Raw genomic sequence first — 20,739 nt, forward strand, 5'->3', positions numbered from 1 at the left:
AACCTTAATTGTATATTTTCACAATAAAAAAACTAATACAATAAATGGTTAAAATAATTATTTTAAACTAGCAGTAAACCGCAGCTTCGCCCGCGTAGTAGTGAAACAGGACAGTGAGAAGGGCTCTGCCTGGCACCCTACTCCTGACGTCACGCTTCCCCTCCCCTCGGCCCGCTGCCACCAAAAGCGAACTATGACACTGTTATGTCCAGAATTTAACCCTATGTTTCTTTAAAAGTTTGTACATAGTTTTTTACTAAAAGACAAGGCAGGATGGGTATAAAATAGGGTGTGGTGAACTGAGGGTTTGTGGGAAAAAGAAGGTTGGAAATAAAAGACAATAAGAAAACATTTGGGCAAAACCCGTGTGTGACGAGTTTTTGTGTCTGGATACAACATTTTAGCAGACGAGGATGGCTGAGTTCACGTTACCACCTCCTAACCCGTTCCTGACCATCCCAGGTGAGCCTCCGGTGCCCTGGCAGAGATGGATTGAGTCGTTCGAACTATATTTGGTAGCCCTTGATGTTCAGGATATGGCGGATGTTAGGAAGAGGGCTTTGTTGTTGCACTGTTTGGGAGTAGAGGGGCAGCGCATTTTCTCCACGTTGCAACCGGACGCACCTACGTATGCAGCAGCAAAGGCAGCATTAGCGGCATATTTCAGCTCTGGTCGCAGTGTCCTTATGCATCGTTTTCATTTTCGTCAACGAGCACAACAGCCGGGTGAGTCGATAACTCAGTACGTCTCTGCTTTACATGAACTGGCGCGGCATTGTAATTTTGGAACCCTGCAAAACGAAATGATCCGCGATCAGATCATTGAGAAAACCAATTGCAATGAGCTGCGCGCTAGGTTACTGCTTGAACCCGATGACCTCACACTAGAGAAAACGGTGTCACTAGGAAAACAGACAGAAACCGCTGTTGCGGATGCGCAAAAGTTGCAAGGAGCGCACGCGGAGACTTCAAATCAAATCCCTGTGCACAAAGTCACAGCTGCGACTACATCGCAACGTTGTTCAAACTGTGGGTCAAATCAGCATAATACGAGGGCAGCCACATGCCCTGCACAAGGCCAGCGATGCCGCCGCTGTAATAAACTTAATCATTTCGCACGCTGGTGCCGGTCAGCTCTCGCACCTGTTACTGCAAGTGAGCCTGCACGGGAGTATCGGCGTGCTCACTCGCCAGAACCTATAAATTGGGTGCAGCGGAACACACCGTTCTTAAAACACCTCATCTGCATGGTGGGTGGTGTGGAAATCCCACTCCTACTAGATACTGGTGCTAGAGTGTCTCTTTTAAATAAAACCACGTTTGACAGGTTTTTTTCTCATGTACCTGTTAAACCTGCAGCTGTACAACTCACTGGCTATGATCAGTCTCCTATAAATGTCCTGGGTACAGTTATTTTGACTGTGAGTTACAAAGATAGAACCACTTCAGCAGTGTCTTTCCACATCACAGCAGGTGGAGCTAACATCATGGGGCTTGATCTTTTCCTTGCTTTAAGCTTTACAGTATCAGACTTTGAGGGTTGCCAAATTTTGCAAGTTGTGGACTCCTGGCTACAGAGGTTTCCAGCCTTATTCACAGGTCTTGGCTGTATCACTGGTTTTGTCCACAAGCCGACGATTAACACAGACATAGCCCCAGTGATTCAGCCCCTTCGTCGGATTCCGTTGGCACTACGTGAGGAGGTCTCTGCGGAGTTGGAAAGGTTGCAGGAGGCTGGCCTCATTGAGCCAGTTGATGCTTCACCTTGGATTTTAAATCTTGTTATGGCACGGAAAAAGAATGGCAAAATTCGTTTGTGTGTGGATTTGAGGGAAGTTAATAAAGCCATAATTCCTGATAAATATCCATTGCCTACAACAGAGGAGCTCACAACGCAGTTCCAGGGCTCAGCCGTTTTCACTAAATTGGACCTTGCACAGGGTTATTTACAAGTGCCATTACATGCTGCTAGTCGGGATTTGACTGCTTTTGTTTCTCACTTGGGGGTTTTCAGGTTCACACGGATGGCTTTTGGATTAAGCTCAGCTCCAAGCTGTTTCCAAAAGATCATGTCACTACTACTGGCAAACATTCCTGGTGTGTCGATATATTTAGATGACATTGTGGTACATGGCCCCACACAAGAGCAACATGATATTCGTTTGCAGCAGGTACTGCACCGACTGGAGCAAAACCAGGCCACCTTAAATGTTGAAAAGTGTATTTTTAGCGCTCCAGAAATTGACTTTGTGGGGCACAAACTTACGTGCAATGGCATCCAGCCCTTGCTGTCTAATGTGGATGCTATACTGGCCTTGCCGGAGCCTAAATCAACTACTGAGTTGGCCTCATTTTTGGGTATGGCAAATTACTACCTTCGTTTTCTACCACATTATGCTGACAAAACAGCACCATTGAGGGCCCTTTTAAAAAAGGATGCTACATGGGTTTGGACTGCTGCTTGTACACAGGCAATTCATGACATCAAACAACAGCTCACAAGGCCACCGACACTAGCTCATTTCAGCCTAGCTGCCCCCACTCTGGTCACATGTGATGCCTCAGCTGTGGCATTGGGTGCTGTTCTATCCCAGATAGTTGATGGTGTGGAGCGCCCAGTTGCTTTTGCCTCCCGTGCCCTCACAGAAGCTGAACAGAAGTACTCTGTGGGAGAGAGAGAAGCGCTAGCTTGCTTGTGGGCCTGTGAACGTTGGCATATTTATCTTTATGGCCGGCATTTTACCTTGCGCACTGACCACCAGGCATTAACCGCTCTTCTGGGCAAGGGGGGTTCAGGTCACAAGCCACTCCGGCTCCTCCGGTGGGCAGATCAGTTAAACCAGTACAACTTTAAACTACAGTTCACACCTGGCTATGAAAATACAGTTGCTGATTTACTTTCTAGGGCTGTTTCCGTATCCCTGCCTGTGGGTGTGGTCTCAGAGGAGGAGAGGGCCTGGATTCACACGCTGCAGGAAGCACTTAAGGGCACAGTAGCCATAGAGGAACTACGTCAGGCCTCCTGTGAGGATGAACTACTCTGTCTGATACGAAAATATGCTGTGGAGGGATGGCCAAAAGTTGTGGAGCCAGCACTTCTTCCCTTTTATCGGGTGCGAGATGAACTTTCTTGTTGGGATGAAGTATGTGTAGCAAGGGGCCACCGAACCTTAATTCCTGAATCTCTCGGGCAAGAGTACTCCACATGGCCCATGAGGGCCATTTGGGAATTGTGAAAGTAAAACAACGCTGCAGGGACACGGTCTGGTGGCCAAACATTGATCGTGATGTGGAACTGCTGGTGAAAGACTGCTCAGCGTGTTTAGCGAGTGGCAAGACAATGAGGCCCACACCAGCTCCTTTGAGACCTGTGGCATGGCCGGCATCCCCTTGGGAACACTTAGAAATAGATATTTGTGGGGAACTCCATGGGGCTCCGGCTCATGCAAGGTACCTTTTGGTTGTGCATGACTTGTATTCAAAATGGCCTGAGGCTATCATGCTGAGCTCCACCACGACACACTCTATCATACGTTCTCTAAGCCATCTTTTCAGTCAGTGGGGTTTGCCAAGTGTTATTACAACAGACAACGGACCCCAGTTTTCATCAGCAGTGTTTACTTCTTTTCTCAAAGACAATGGTATTAAACACATCAAAACAGCAGTGTATCACCCTGAAGCTAATGGTGGGGTGGAACGCCTGAACCGTAGACTGAAAGAGGGCATCAGAGCATACTTAATGGAAGGAAGGATTTTTGATGATGCTCTCCATCTAACTCTGTTGCACACACGAGCTTCCATGCATGCTACTACAGGTGTCTCCCCTGCTTCTTTAATGATAGGCCGAGAACTAAAATTGCCTTTAACGCGACTAGCACCAAAATCCAAACCTGGTTATGGGGCACAGATGCCCACAAAAGCAGCTCAAAAGGTACTACAGTCACAGTATCAAATGAAACATAATTATGACAGGGCCAAACATGCAAAGTCACCCAGACTGGCTGTTTCAGATTGGGTAAGGGTAAAGCATGCAAATCGCAAGAACAAGCTACAGTCTTACTGGTCAGATCCCATTCAAATTTTAAGGCAACTGGGTCCTTCCACTTTCCAGCTTACAGATGGGTCACGTTGGCATGCTAATCGTCTTTGTGCAGTGCCACCGCCTTCATCAGCCAGCACTACACTTTCGGAGACTTCGGTCCTCACTTGGCAGTGCCCCACAACAGAAGCTACATCTTTGGGGTTATCTTCCCAGACCTTTCCTGTTTCTTCACAAACTTATCATCGACCGCAAAGGGCACGGGTTCCCCCACATTGGCTCAGTGATTATGTAACAGAAGGTTAAGGAGGAAAGGGGGGAAAATGTTATGTCCAGAATTTAACCCTATGTTTCTTTAAAAGTTTGTACATAGTTTTTTACTAAAAGACAAGGCAGGATGGGTATAAAATAGGGTGTGGTGAACTGAGGGTTTGTGGGAAAAAGAAGGTTGGAAATAAAAGACAATAAGAAAACATTTGGGCAAAACCCGTGTGTGACGAGTTTTTGTGTCTGGATACAACAGATACATAGCGCGATGAGAGAAGTCGCAAAATCAACCTGGAATATTCGAGCAAATGACTGTATAGGAAAAAAAAGATCTAAATCCGTTAAGTATTTCTCTTGTGAAAAGCTGACAGGCATACAGAAAGACAGACATTGGATGTTCTATATATAAAGATGGACAAATGTAAGTTTTACATTTAAGTCAGTATCAATTCTAAATTTGCATAAAGTTGGCATATTTGCATAAGGAAACGCCCCTCTTACAGAAACACTGCAAATTCTTCCAGATAACCCCTGTCTTTAACTGTGAGAAACCAAGGCATAATGATGGTTAGCAAAATAATTTTTGAATGTGCTCTCTGTGTTTTTGGATGGTTATGGAACCAGATTCATGTTGAGTTTTTTTCAATATACTGCCAAGACTGTAGCAAACCTTTATTAGAAAGGCAACTGTTCCTTCTCCACTGGACAACTTGAACTGCTCTCTGAAAACATTGGATTATATTAACCTATTAAAATAGCAGTTTGACTTTTTATCTTTTAATATAAACAAGCCAGAAATGTTGTTCTTAGGGTCATACAGGTAAATGAATGGTGTGTTGTAGGTATATAATAAAGTTAAAAAGCGCATCACAGATCACTTTAGCTTGAGTAGTTTTAACTTAACCTTTTAGTTTAGGTTATAAAACAGAAATGTGTATATACTGAACTTTCTTGCTGTTTCATTTTAGCATGCTATAAAGCACATACATACTTGATGTATATAATGTGTTTATAAGAATTACTTACGAACGCTTTGAAATCACTGCAGTTTTTCTCTTTCTTTTGACTTTAGAAAATATTGTTTTTTTGTATTCCACATTAACCAAACCCTAATGAGATATGAGGAGTTAAAGTTACTTGTTTTCACAAAACTTAAAAAAATGGGATTGGTAATACGTGCAGGCTGCTGATAACGAATATCAGCATATTTATGATATTTGATTCGTTACTGGAGGTCCTAGATCATCTAAGAGCCTCTCTCAGAAGGTTAAAAATGACAAATTTGATTCATAAATACCTGGATTATCGTTTCAGACTAGTTTAAGGTCAGTGATTATACGAATATATTATTTTCTCTATTACAACTGAGAATAATTAGAATTTAAACATTTAAATTAGGCATATGTCAAATATCTGACGCAACTGTTCTTGATTATTATGTACTTCACTAAGCAAAACATTAAATTAAAAACTAGGGCGGCTTACGCTAATTCAGTCTTCTGCACCTTTGATTTTATTTTAATGCATTTAACACGAAAAGAAAAATAACGACAGATTTTAATTTACACAAGAAAACATTGTTTGACTGAGAACCAGACCATCCCAATTTACCACGAACAATACAATCGACGAGGAAGACAACCCCACGCGGTTATGAGGACGACAGACAACGATCGTGAGCAGGACACAACCGAGGAAACCAGTAAGCAAAGAGCGCAAAACACTGGGCGTTATGAAATGTATGAAATTACCCAAAATCTGCGTAAATGATTTTAGAATTCAAAGGATATTTTTTTTACACGAGTCAATTTAACATCGCCAGAAATCCACGTGATCTGCATGTCCTTGGACTGTTGGAGGGAATCAAAGAACCCGGAGGAAAAAAACCGTGTCGGATTAGTGTGTGTGTGTGTGTGTTAGGGAGGTTGGGAGGGGTTTGCCCTGCGATGGACTGCCGCTCTGTCCAGTTGTTTCAACTTTGCGCCCGGTGGAGGCTGCAACTACCTCGCAGTCCTGTTTTGTTAAAAATAATAGATGGACGTATTCAAATACTTACATATGTTTCGCAAACACGATTACTTGTTTTTTTTTTTGCACAAAGGTCCGCTCATTTGGAGAAATTCTATTAAGTGAAACCTTTATTAAATGGAATGGCAAATAATGTCAAAGACTTATTTGTCGACTACTATACCACTCCTACTACTACTACTAATATTAATAATAATGCATTTTATTTACCCAGCACAATTGCATTGCGAGACTCCAGCGTGGTGATTACTTAATTTATCCATCCATCCATTATCCAACCCGCTATATCCTAATTACAGGTTCAGGGGGGTGATTACTTATTGTGTGATTTATTTTCTGTGCACTTCACAGATAATCTTTGGGGTTTCTATCTATTTATCTCAGAGGCGGCCTTAGGGGTGTGCGAGGCCTAGGGCTGACCAACTCCACGCGGGGTCGGTTACGTCAAACGCTGTTACCGGTATGTGTGGACTATATTAACTTGCACGCGAATTTAATAAAAAATAATATTAACATACACCGGAGTTTCATATTACAGTATTCAACTACAATTTGCAAGATAACACGTGGACTTTATCAAAATCTAACTGTAGAATATAACTTTACAAATCCGCTCGAAGATGACACGCGGACCTCAAAAGTGGGGCCCCCTTAGGCGCGGAGCCTGAGGCGGTCGCCCCACTTGCCACCCCTAAACACCACTTTTTATCTATCTATCTATATATCTATCTATGTTTAAAATTTGAATCGTCAATTTAACATTTCATAAGACAAAACAGACCCAACGCTTACCATTTCGATATGAAAATAGCAAACACAATGCAGCCGGTTTTTATAATGGCAGCGCGGATATTGCAGGGATTTGAACCAGAGATGTTGATATTCCTTTCAAGCTCGTCGGCTTCTAATTCGTGTTGTCTGCTTATATTTATTTAAAATGTGAAAATAAAAAAATATTAGAATATTTAGACAATATAGATGAATGCACACTCCACGGCTAAATCAAAGTATAATATTTTTTGACTGCAGTCATTCTGAATTTTAATAAATAAAGCAAAAAATGTTTTTAGTGAAAAACAACTTCTAATACTCGGCACTTTCAGAAGCATTAGGTAGCTGACTATCACCGAACTCTCCAGAAGTCCACTGTCTGTCCCTCACAGTCCAGAGGATGCGTTAAATCTGCTGCCGCTCCATCGTTTCCAGGTGAGCAAGGCCTTCGAGAGAATGGCAAGAGTTGGAAGGACCCTAAGTTCCGGTGTGAAGATCTCGGAGAGTGTTGGGAGAGATTGCGTGCTACGGAGGAGTCCCGAGAGCTAGCGTGTTGGAGAGAGAAGATCGCGACGAGTCGGCTATGGGCTGCAGGTACGCGACTGTCGCGGTTTGCCTGCTCTGCTGTGAAGTGACACAATAAATACCCCGACTCTCCGAGCTTCTCGAACTGCTCGTGCTGCCTCTGTCTCTCTTCGACCGTCTCTGTTTTCGTTCGAATATTACCGCTAAGCCCGGAACAAAGTAAGAAAAGTGTAATCAACAAAATTAGCAAACGTAAATCCTGATTACGCCTGTTTATTGTCAGAAAATAAAAGAAATTGCGTGGTCCTTTAAAGTTCATAAAAATTGTGTTGGTCTCCAGGCTACAAAAAGGACATAGCAGCGTTAGAAAAGGTCCAGAGAAGAGCGACTAGGCTGATTTCAGGGCTACAGGGGTTTGAATTATGAGGAAATATTAAAAGAGCTGATCTTATAGTGTTTAAACAAAAGATTAAGGGGTGACATGATAGAAGTGTTTAAAATTATGAAGGGAATTAGTACAGTGGATCATGACTTGTATTTTAAAATGAGTTCATCAAGAACACGGGGACACAGTTGGAAACTTGTTAAGGGTAAATTTCACACAAACATTAGGAAGTTTTTCTTTACACAAAGAACGATAGACACTTGGAATAAGCTACCAAGTAGTGTGGTAGACAGTAAGACGTTAGGGACTTTCAAAACTCGACTTGATGTTTTCTTGGAGGAAACAAGTGGATAGGACTGGCGAGCTTTGTTGGGCTGAATGGCCTGTTCTCGTCTAGAGTGTTCTAATGTTCTAATAAGTGCATTTCACTTAACGTAGGTTCCGACAATGAAGACTTGATTAGGCTAACAAGTAGACAGAAAACAGGGCAGCGTCCTTCTGCTAGAAATATCCAGATAGTTATCTTAGACTTAATATATCTGCAGATTGTTTAGAAAGACTCACTCATATAAGACACATGCATGCTGTAAGACACCAGAAAGCAGAATCTAAAAACAAAGGCTGAATTAGGGTAAGTAGTCCTAATTGAGGGTATTCATAAGAATTGCATTAAACAGAAGTAAACAATAAACAAGAACAGTTAGCAAATATTTTAAATATTAAAATATGTGCTTCAGTTTTAAAGTCTAAATATTTTCGATTGTAATAGAAATGTGTCATTTTCACCTTCGAGGTCCAGACTGCTAGATCCAGTAGAGGATCAAAATTACCGTCTTATATTGTACTGCCTTTGAGATAGTATAATACAAAACCCCATGTGCTTTTGCTTGAAAATGGTCATTTTTACTTTCTGGGAGTGGCTCTTAGAGGTCTATGACCACCGGTAAAGAATCATATATTAGAAATGTGATCATATTTGTGATCTGCCACCTCGCAATAGCATAAAACGCCTATTTTGTGAAAAGAAGTAACTTTTGACCCCTCGTATTCTGTTATAGATCGAACCCCTGCAGTCGGCTGATGTGACGTTCACAACTTCAAGTCATTCTGATCGTTTTTGTTGAACCCGTTGGTTTAGTCTTTTTCTTAAGGATGTAATTTCTTGCTCAAAATATGGTCTAAAAAGGACTAAAAAGGATGTGTTTTCGAGTCTGTGGGCTTTTGGTGGAAGAAGCTCGACACCTTGTATAAGCAGACATGAAGACGAGTAGAACGGCGCCGTAAATCATAGGCTATATGGGGTAGGGGTTCCTCGTACGAGTTGAACGGTACAGTATACATGGGGGTGTTTCTCGTACCGATGAGTCAGGAGGCAAAACAAAGTGATTTCAAAACCTTTCGTATGAACACAATGAAGCGGTAGCTGTTTTATCAGTTCAGATACATGCCGTTTGAGTTAAAGTGGCCTCTTCTCGTGAAAGGCTGTCACGAAATATAAGGCTGCTCTTTGAACAACAAGACCGTGGAGTTAAATTTGTAGATCATTCCTCCGGTGTCTTCTTTTACTCACCGATCACATGTGAACCTCATAATTTAAAAACAAATGTAAAAATCTTTATTCTAAACTAACTTTCTCTATGTGTTATCAGTGATCATAACTATAAAGTTCTGAATTAGAAACTGTTAAATGCTTTTTATTGGACTCTGGTCACTGCCCTAATGCGATCCCGAATTGGATCTGACAATTTTATTTTATTATTAAAATCTTAGCTTTTTTATAATGATTAGCTATTTTGTTTATATTTTGATAGACGATATTACCATTGCCTAAAAATGATCCTGTGAATTAAACACTAAAGAATCGTCGCATTAGTTAGACATTGAGATTTTTTTTTTGTCGAATTCTTGGTAATTTCACAACTGCATTACCCGAACAGACTTTTTCATCTTATTTGACGAGTTTAAGAACTTTAATATAGAAATGCCCCACAGCCTCTTGCTGAATCGGACAGGTATACAGTAATTCCTTTTATCATTTTTACCCGAGTACTCAACCTCCGTCCCGTCTCCAAAGATGTACTGACTGGAGTACCAGATGGCGCAGTAGTACGTGCCCACATCAGAAGTGTCGAAGTTCCCGATGGTCAGGTCCAAGCTGTCCTCCACTGTGTTGAATTCGGGCACAAATCTCTCGCTGATGCCTGCTGCGTACCTCGGCTTGTTTTTAGCACGAACACTCAAAATGAAACTCATGGCATTGCCCTTTGTTTGCTTGTACCAGGAAAAGACAAAATGGACAGCTCTGTCGTTCAATACTTGGCATCGTATCTTAGGGTTCTGCCCGCTGGTGGCCGTCACCGAAGGATGAGGTTGCCATAATCGAGGGATTGTCTGCCCAATGACTCCTGTATAAATAAGAAAGGCGAAATGAGGCTAAGAAAACAGGATAGCGATATAGCTGAACATAAGTACTAACCTGTAAACACAAGATTAAACCGAGCAGCGCCTGCACTCTTAAAAGTAACGGTGCTAAAATTGCACTTCATTGTGTTAGATGGCTCCTCTTATAGAACCATTTCTGAAATAAAGGCATTGTGTTAAAAAATACTGTAGTTGCCTCACATTTTTATGCAATCTTTTGGTTCACCCCACTGAATTAAAGCTGAAAGTCTGCACTTCAACTGCATCTGAGTTGTTTCATTTAAAATTCATTGTGGTAATGTACAGAACCAAAATTAGAAAAAAGTTGTCTCTGTCCAAATATTTATGGACCTAACTGTAGTTCAAACTTATTAAACATTATGTAGAATATTATGCTAGCATATCTTTTTTTCTATTCTCTGAATTCACTTTTAACATTTTGTATTTGATAAATCTGCAGTTCACTATTCAGCATTTGCCTGATCTTGTTTAGTTTTGTACGTTGCGCTTTATTTTGTGTAGATCATCTGCACTGGAGGTTTTCCGTGTATGGTGGTGCCAGTCCAAGTTGCACGGCCCAGAGCGGCTTATTGTTATTCTTTAAGGTATAATGACAAAAAAAAGTGAAATTGGACAGAATGCAATGTTTTTGCAAGAAGCCTCAAGCTAAAATGACTGCCTACACACCTGTATTGACCATTATGGATAGCTTGTGGCGTATAATGACACGTGTAATGTCAATGAAATATTAAATCATCGTAATTTGCAGAAGTTGTTTTTCTGTAACATTAATTTGTTTTTTCACTGTATGCATTTGTAACCAAGCATAAAGGTCACCTTCACTTTTCTAAAATCGCTTGTTTTGTTTTCCTTGCTTGTAGTTTTTACTTTTATGACTACAAATACTTATTGCGACTTCAAACTGCAGAAGAGAGCTGATGTTGCAAGATGTCGTGCAAGCTGCTGATGGATGGCGAGTGCTGGGGCTGCTGTTTGCGCTTTTTTGTGAGGTGCATATTATTATTATTATTATTATTATTATTATTATTATTATTATTATTACCAGGTTAGAATTGTCACATGGTGTGACTTTCAGGTGCATTCAATGACCTAACTGATTTGAAATTTTTTCAGTTTTTCGTTACTTCATCAAAAAGCTTGTTTGTGTTAATCCATTTACAAAAATAAATATGATCATGAAATGTAATAACATGCCTTAGTGGAGTACATGCTATTAACAGCACTTTACTATAATATAGTTGAAAACGTTGCCCAGGTAGGCTTAAGGTGACTCAAAAGGCACTTTGGTAGACATCAGTGATGTAAAAATGGCATTGATTGATCCTCTTACGTCTGCTGCTGCAGGGGGTGGAATGTCTGTGATTAACTGTAGTTCATCTTTTTTAAAATAAGCGTTTGATGTAGAGTTCAAATCTCAGTTTAAGTCTCATGGCTAACTTGCTGGCCGCTACCATTCACGACTGAGAGCAGGTCGGAAGCTTTTTGCCGAAAGACTCCAAAGTCATAGGAATACTGGATCATTCGAATGTGCAGATAATGCAGCCATGAGGTTGTTTTTAGTGTAAATGACTACATGTTTCTTCACTCTGTGCTTACACATCAACGCTTTCATGATTCATTTGCTCTCACATAGTTTTTATTTTTTTTTTTCACTTGTACGGCTAACTTGCGTCACGCAGCAGAAGTGAGCGGCTCAAAAACAAAGGTGCCAGAGTGGTTCTTACAGAGCGATGAATCCATTTTTGGTTCCCAAAAGAAACCATGAAGGTTCCAGAAAGAACTTTCATTTTTTCAGATCTGTCAGCCTCATACAGTAAATAACCATGAACCGATGGTGTGAAATACCAATAAGTCATGACTTCAAAAGGACTCTTGCTGCATACGATAACTCAGTTGAAGTTCAGAAATTCTTAATCTGTTAGTGCTCTGCTGGGTAGTTTGCCATGCATTAAAGATTTCAGTCCTATAGCCCACATATTAGTTTTTCAAAGTAGTTAAAATCAACTTCATTGCCAAGGACTTTTCCCAAAATGAAATGGTGCTTTGTTAAAGCAATGATGACCCAGTAAAGAACCATAAAGTGCCAATAACGCACCGTTATTTTTAAGAGTGTGTGCGGCTCCCCGGCTTTTGACTAACTTGTATTGCGTTTTTGTTTCCACATCACTAGTGGCTGTCAGATGAATAAAAGATGAGAAACTGCAAAATGTACAAGGTGAAGTGACCCCTCTGAAGGCAAATTTGAAAGAGTTTTCACTACACTTTTGGCACGCAGACTGATTCTGATAAACTGGAAGAACCCAAACTCTCCTCTTTTAAGTCGTTGGGAAACCGATGTGTTATACTATTTGAAATTGGAAAAAATCAAATACTCAGTTAGAAGATCCGTACAGACTTTTTTCAAAACATGTCAGGATCTAATCCGTAATATTTTAAAATAAGTTTATAAAGCACAGAGAATTTATTAATTTAGGTATGTTTACAAGCCTTAAATTTTACGCCGTTTGGCTCGCTCTCTCTCTCTCAGGGGTGGGGATCGATCTGTTCTTAACTCAATTTTTATTTTTGTTAAAACTTGATTGCTTTGTATGGAGTGCAATAAAATTAATAAAAAAATATATAAAAATGTGTTCAACGTTTCTCTGTTAGACGAGTTCCCAAATTGTTGATACTTTTAAATGGGTGATTTTGAAATTACAAAAATGTGTACAGTGTGATCTATTCAAGATATGTCAACAAAAACTGAACTTTCTCAATGAATTGGCTTAAAGAATAAATGTGCCAAATCAGAACATAATCGGTCCACTGGGATCCCAGTTGTTTCCGACAGACAGACAAGGCAATGGCAATAGGAGCTTTTTGCATTAAATGCAAACATCATAGTAGTAGTAATAATAATAATGAATAATAATAATAATACATATTTATTTTGATGTGGATTTTAATATACTTTATTAATTAAATTGCACTACAATAATACATCTATGAATCAGTCAGCTGAACCCACTATAGGGTACCCAGAAGTATTGAAGGCTGCCCTGGCATCATCACAGGGGCTGCTTGCACGTTTCCATGTGCTGAAAAGACCCTGAAGCTTTACTTCCATTGGTCAATGTTGAAAGGGTGAATTTGCCCCATATGGCACATGAATTTTTGTGTGGCTGATGTTCCCTGCGATGTCACTGGCTCCAAGTCCATTGTTAGTTTCTCCTTTGTGCCCTGCTCTTAGTCAGCTTAAAACTAAATTAAGTAGTTCAATAAATGGATTGAAGAAGGAAAGGGGTGAAAGGGGGCGACAAGAAGAAGAACAAGATGATGATGATGATAACATGGCAGCTACTGTATGCACGCTTAAAAATAAAGGTGCCAGAGAAGTTCTTTAAAGTGATGCCATAAGGGAATCAAAAGTTCCCAAACGACCCATCCACATGAAGGTTCCAGAAAGAAATATTCTTTTATTTAGATCCTTAACAGGCAACATAAAGTAAATAGCAGTGAATAAATAACCATGAACAGATGGTAACAGATCTGTAAAATACCAGTGGCTACACGAGCGTACATCACTTGTGTCAGATGCCCTGATTAATTTATAACTTTAAAAAAATTACTATGATAGCAATAGTAGATTTATAATGATATATTATTATTATTATTTAATATTTGGTCAAATTTCCATCCATCCCTCCATCCATTATATCCTAATTACAGGGTCACGGGGGTCTGCCGGAACCAATCCCAGCCAACAGAAGGCACAAGGCAGGAAACAAACCGGGCAGAGCGCCAGCCCACGGCAGGGTTATATTTTATTTTAAAAAAATCCTAGTAGTTAATTAAGAATTAGTAATTTGGAAATAATATAAATTGAACAAATAATATAAAATAAAAAAGGGAAAGAGAAAGAGCATTGACTTATTTCCATACATTTGCTTTTGTTTGTGCATTTAGGTCTTTAAAATAATTTTGTGCATGGACAGTTTTAAAAAGTAGCACACCATTTTGGTTAATTTTTCAATAAGTATAAAAACCAAAATGCCATACTTTCTTAAAACAAGTGCAATAATTGTCTATTTTTTATTTTTGCACATTTGTCTTTAAATGCAGATTAGTAATACGGAGGTCATTTTTAATAAGCACTTACTGTAAAGTGTGCCAAATTAGAAGATGATTAGTGAAATATCTGTTACCTTTAAAATACAATTTGAAATCATCAAGTGCAATTTTTATTTTTTATCAATAGTGGCTAAAACTGAATATCTGCAGAATTATTATATTAGTATTAGGAGACAAGTGTCAGAAACATAGAAGATGTGGCAAATGTGTAGCCATAGACTCAATTTAACATATCAAACTAAAGCATAATTAGCACTGACTGACACAGCGATTCCCAAATTTATGGCAGATTGTTAAAAACGAATAATGTCGCATTGTTTCCTTGTTTGTTAAGATTTATTTTAATAAAAAAGTTGACTTACCCAAAGAATGCAAGAGCAGCACTGTCACAAGTGGAAACGCAGCTGGCATCTTGAACCTGTGGCTCGGTCGGAGCGTAGAGGAGGACTGCCTGATAAGAGCTGATGTGACCTCAAATAAAACAAGTGAGCTCAGCAGATAGTGTGGCCTGCGGTTAGCTAAAGAAAAGCACTCTGCAAAAGCGTTCTTTCCACTTGTTATACCTGAAGGCTGATGTGTTGAAAACAGTTATTTAAAACATTTATTTTAACCAGCTTACTTTTTATACGTGTTGGGCATTTTTTGTTAGTACAGAGAGATTTAATTATGAGCTAGTTTATAAAACATCTGACATAATTTGAAAGTATTTATTCACATCAGACACACAATAGAAAATAAAAGTGCAACAAGAACAAAAGCCGAAGTTGAGCCCCACGCTAGCACCACATGCTTTGTTGTCCCAAGTGCCTTCTTGTTAATTAAATCTGCTGATAAAACCCATCAAAGCTTTTGTGATGAAAGACACCTTTGTGTGTCAATGAGCATTTAGACAAAAATATCAAAAAATTGACTGTAATGGGTTGACTTGCTCTTCCCTAAACAATTTTGAAGTTTTTCAGTACTGATAAGCAAAACATTAGGTCAAGAGAAGCTTATAATTCAAATCAACAAAGAGAGAAGACAAACTTAATACTAAACACAAGGAAACACTGACCAGTGCAACAATTGTACTCAAAATTCTATAAACCTACAATTAAATAGGTAGTTATATAGTTCAATGTACTTAATTTTCAAACAGTTCCATGTCTGTCTTTTTATTTTCCAAAAAAAGTCTCAAAGGTGAATAGGAGAAGTCCATCTCTTAAATGGTATATCCAGAGGTTTTCAGTCCTGGGTAAATAGGGGAAAGCTGCTCAAAAGACCAAGAAAAGCCTCCAGGAACGGGATTCTTAGTAGTAGGGAACAGAGTATGAAGCACTGGAAATCACATAATATTGTTAATCACAGGACATCTTGGGTCTTTGGCTAGTTCTGTATCTTCTGTGTACTACTTGAAGTCTTTACACAGTTCATTGGTATATGATTTGCTGCAATTCATATTCTGTTCTCAACCTCACAGCCTAACCCTGAGGAAGAGTCAGTGGGTCCTAAAATGCACAGACTCTCTACCTCTTTGTGGGGATGTTCTTCACTAGTTTAAGAAAACTTTAAAATCCCTGATGCATTTCTTGGTCTGTTGTTTGGCTTTCCTCTATTAGCTCAGGAAGGATTAACTGTCTCTGGATATACACAGTTCATGAGGTGGACTTCTCCTGGTCACCTTTGATTCTTTTTCTGGAAAATAATAACAAAGACATGAAACTGTTTGAAATGGGTGATGTGTCAGTCGAGGGTTCGTCACACAACCGAGGCAACTGCAAGTCTGCAGCACTGCAGCATAACGCGTCCATCAGCCGAGGGTTTATATATACAGTATATACCTGTTTAATATATATATGATATATATATATATGCACCTGTTTAATATATATGACATATATACACCTGTTTAATATATATATATACACCTGTTTAATATATACACTGACCTAAAGGATTATTAGGAACACCTGTTCAATTTCTCATTAATACAATTATCTAATCAACCAATCACATGGCAGTTGCTTCAATGCATTTAGGGGTGTGGTCCTGGTCAAGACAATCTCCTGAACTCCACACTGAATGTCAGAATGGGAAAGAAAGGTGATTTAAGCAATTTTCAGCGTGGCATGGTTTTTGGTGTCAGACCGGCCGGTCTGAGTATTTCACAATCTGCTCAGTTACTGGGATTTTCACGCACAACCATTTCTAGGGTTTACAAAGAATGGTGTGAAAAGGGAAAAACATCCAGTATGCGGCAGTCCTGTGGGCGAAAATGCCTTGTTGATGCTAGAGGTCAGAGGAGAATGGGCCGACTGATTCAAGCTGATAGAAGAGCAACTTTGACTGAAATAACCACTCGTTACAACCGAGGTATGCAGCAAAGCATTTGTGAAGCCACAACACGCACAACCTTGAGGCGGATGGGCTACAACAGCAGAAGACCCCACCGGGTACCACTCATCTCCACTACAAATAGGAAAAAGAGGCTACAATTTGCACGAGCTCACCAAAATTGGACAGTTGAAGACTGGAAAAATGTTGCCTGGTCTGATGAGTCTCGATTTCTGTTGAGACATTCAAATGGTAGAGTCAGAATTTGGCGTAAACAGAATGAGAACATGGATCCATCATGCCTTGTTACCACAGTGCAGGCTGGTGGTGGTGGTGTAATGGTGTGGGGGATGTTTTCTTGGCACACTTTAGGCCCCTTAGTGCCAATTGGGCATCGTTTAAATGCCACGGGCTACCTGAGCATTGATTCTGACCATGTCCATCCCTTCATGACCACCATGTACCCATCCTCTGATGGCTACTTCCAGCAGGATAATGCACCATGTCACAAAGCTCGAATCATTTCAAATTGGTTTCTTGAACATGACAATGAGTTCACTGTACTAAAATGGCCCCCACAGTCACCAGATCTCAACCCAATAGAGCATCTTTGGGATGTGGTGGAACGGGAGCTTCGTGCCCTGGATGTGCATCCCACAAATCTCCATCAACTGCAAGATGCTATCCTATCAATATGGGCCAACATTTCTAAAGAATGCTTTCAGCACCTTGTTGAATCAATGCCACTTAGAATTAAGGCAGTTCTGAAGGCAAAAGGGGGTCAAACACCGTATTAGTATGGTGTTCCTAATAATCCTTTAGGTGAGTGTATATGATATATATATACACCTGTTTAATACATATCTATACTAATAAAAGGCAAAGCCCTCACTGACTCACTTATTCATTCATCACTAATTCTCCAACTTGCCGTGTAGGTAGAAGGCTGAAATTTGGCAGGCTCATTCCTTACAGCTTACTTACAAAAGTTGGGCAGGTAATTCTACGCGTAATGGTCATAACTAGAAGCTATTTTTCTCCATTTACTGTAATGGAGTTGAGCTCGAAAGTTGTGGGGGGTGGAGTTTCGTGTGACATCATCATGCCTCCCATGTAATCACGCATTACGTAGAAAACCAGGAAGAGCTACAAAAAGCGCTGAAGAAAACATGCATTATATAATTAAGAAGGCAGCGAAACAATTAGAAGCGAGCGAGTGACATATAAAACCATATTCAGCGGCTCACGTGAACTGACGCAGTGCGCAGGCAAAAAGCAACAGTTCCAAAGAGTGCTGAACAAAAACTGAATTACACTGCTACGCTCAAATAGACAAACCACACGCCGTGGCGCAATAGTAGTAGCGCCGGCTTCTGAGGTTCGATTCCTGAGAGGGGATGTACTAAGTATGTACGCTCGCTTCCCGATACATTTTAGCCTCACATCCCCTTGGTTTGAGACGTATGAAAAAATATGCGGTTAACGCAGAAAGACAGATCACCAATTGAAACTTTATGAATAATGGATACTTTATTCGCGATCAATGATTGTTTTGGTAAAGCCATACTCAGTGTATTCATTAGATGAACGGTAAAAAAGTAAGAGTGAGGGGAGGATGACTTATTGAGGCACGCAGACAAAACCACAATAGCACGCGGGCTCGATGTACTGTAGTGAGCATCAACGCGATCTGAATTGCGCGATCACATTTGAAAAAATATTTCTTTTCAAGTTCTATTTAGTCCATATGTGTCAAACTCTAGGCCCAGGCTACATCTGGCCCGGCGTAATTATATCCGCCCGAGATCATTTTATATACTGTATTATTGTTATTAATGGCCGGGGATATGAAGCGCTGGTAACACAATAAACTACAGATCCCATAATGCAGCGCTTCAGCTGCCTTGCCGAACACTTACCGCGTTAATCAAGTCTAGCTTATGATGCTGCAAGTTATTGCGAAGCTAGCTCACACGATGCTGAAGAGAAAAGGTGATTCTGAACATAGAGCCTTTAAAAACCGATGGGAGGCTGAGTATATGTTTACTGACACTGCCGGTAAACCCGTGTGTCTCATTTGTGGAGCTAATGTGGCTGTAATTACAGAATTTAATCTAAGACGGCACTATGAGACAAAACATCAAGATAACCTGAAAGACCTGAATGCAATGCACAAGATACAGAAAGCAGAAGAGTTAAAGAAGAATCTGACACTTCAGCAGACGTTTTACCGTGCAAAATCACAAAGTGATTTCAAGTGAAGCTACTTTTATGGGAGACACAAATGCACCAGTGCAACTTGCCCCACTTTCCCTGTTGCCAAGTAATGTTGAACCAAATCGGCACAACGGTGTTCCCAAATACGCACTTTGCTGATAAACTCGCACAGCACTTTGGTGACTTTGAAAAACAAAAAAGAATTTTGAGTTGTTTCGCAACCCATTTGCGGTCGATGTGGAAACTGCACCTGTGCAGATTCAGATGGAGGTGATTGAGCTACAGTGTAATGGCACACTGAAGGCAAAGTACGATACTGCAGGCAGGGCCCGCACAGCTTATTCACTCCATTCCCGCAGAAATGCTCCAGCTCCGTCTACATGCGGCTCGAACCTTGTGCATGTTTGGTAGCACATATCTGTGTGAGAAGCTCTTCTCAGTGATAAAGACTAACAAAACAGCACACAGGAGTCGCCTCACTGATGAGCACCTGCAATCCATCCTGAGAATCTCCACAACACAGAACCTCACAGCAAACAGAAACGAACTTGTTGCCAAAAAAAGATGCCAGGCGTCCAGCTCTAAAATGACATATGAGCAAAGACAACTGAATGATTTGATTTGTTATTGCTGAAAAGAACACATTTTATTTATATTTCCAGGTTTTGTTATGCAGCATGTTCATATTTGAATTTGTATAATTTTGACAGGATATATTTTTATGGAGAGCAAAATCTTTTGGGATATTTAAAATTTAAGTTTATTTTTTATATAAATTACATTAGAGTAAAGAAATTTGAATGTTTCTTCTTTTAACGTTTACTTTATTTCTAACTTGTATAATTTAGACAGGATATATTTTTATGGAGAGCAAAATATTACAAGTTAATTAAGGTTTGAGTTGATTTATTCCGGAATAATATTCTGTCGACTAAATAAAAATTCCTTCTATTTAAAATTTAAATAGAACTTGAACAGAAACGATAGTTGAGTGTGTGTGTGTGTGTGTGTGTATATATGTAGATATGTATGTATATATATATATGTTTATATATATGTGTGTGTTTGTATATATATTATATATATATATGTGTATATATATATATATATATATATATATATATATATATCTAGTAAAATACCTAGTAAAATACCAGCTTGGCAGGAGAAGTAAAAAGAGAAGGAAACATTTTAATAATAACAACATGATTGACAATGTAATTGTTTTGTCATTGTCATGAGTGTTGCTGGCATATATATATATATATATATATATATATATATATATATATATATATATATATATATATATATATATATATATATATATATATTTATATGTGTACATATATACACACACATATACTATGGGGTGCCAAACAGGCAAATAAATTGATTTTGTGAATATATAAAGTCTGCATCAGAATATATAAAGTCAAAACTTGAATATATAAAGTCAGCGTCGGTATATATAAAGTCAAAACTTGTTTCTGAATATATAAAGTCAAAACTTGAATATATAAAGTCAGCACTGGAATATATAAGAAGATGTAAGAATTATGTTTTTGGACTTCTCTAGCGCCTTCAACACCATCCAACTTCTGCTCCTTAGAGACAAGCTGACTGAGATGGGAGTAGACTC

At 39.5% G+C, this 20,739-nt stretch overlaps 1 protein-coding gene and 1 long non-coding RNA gene across 4 annotated transcripts in view; one reads left to right on the forward strand and one right to left on the reverse strand.

Annotated features, from left to right (window-relative positions):
* The window catches only part of LOC120525136 (immunoglobulin kappa light chain-like), a 36,749-nt gene extending 21,754 nt beyond the window's left edge, over positions 1 to 14,995 (reverse strand). The window contains exons 1-2 of the mRNA XM_039747192.1: positions 14,930 to 14,995; positions 10,058 to 10,420 (exon numbers count right to left, since the gene is read on the reverse strand). Of these exons, the coding sequence (XP_039603126.1) occupies positions 10,058 to 10,420; positions 14,930 to 14,978 (412 nt within the window). The 5' untranslated portion in view covers positions 14,979 to 14,995. The remainder of the gene's footprint in view (positions 1 to 10,057; positions 10,421 to 14,929) is intronic.
* Positions 221 to 20,739, forward strand: part of LOC120525137 — a 47,948-nt gene continuing 27,429 nt past the window's right edge. Inside the window, exons 1-3 of one of the 3 annotated variants that reach the window (XR_005632896.1) lie at positions 221 to 462; positions 11,318 to 11,446; positions 12,628 to 12,760. This is a non-coding gene — a long non-coding RNA (uncharacterized LOC120525137). Of the gene's footprint in view, positions 463 to 655; positions 727 to 11,317; positions 11,447 to 12,627; positions 12,761 to 20,739 lie in introns of those variants that run through there. The other 2 variants (XR_005632894.1, XR_005632895.1) reach the window with 2 other exon arrangements.

The sequence above is a fragment of the Polypterus senegalus genome, chromosome 3, assembly GCF_016835505.1.
Source record: "Polypterus senegalus isolate Bchr_013 chromosome 3, ASM1683550v1, whole genome shotgun sequence".
NCBI classification, from domain to species: domain Eukaryota; kingdom Metazoa; phylum Chordata; class Cladistia; order Polypteriformes; family Polypteridae; genus Polypterus; species Polypterus senegalus.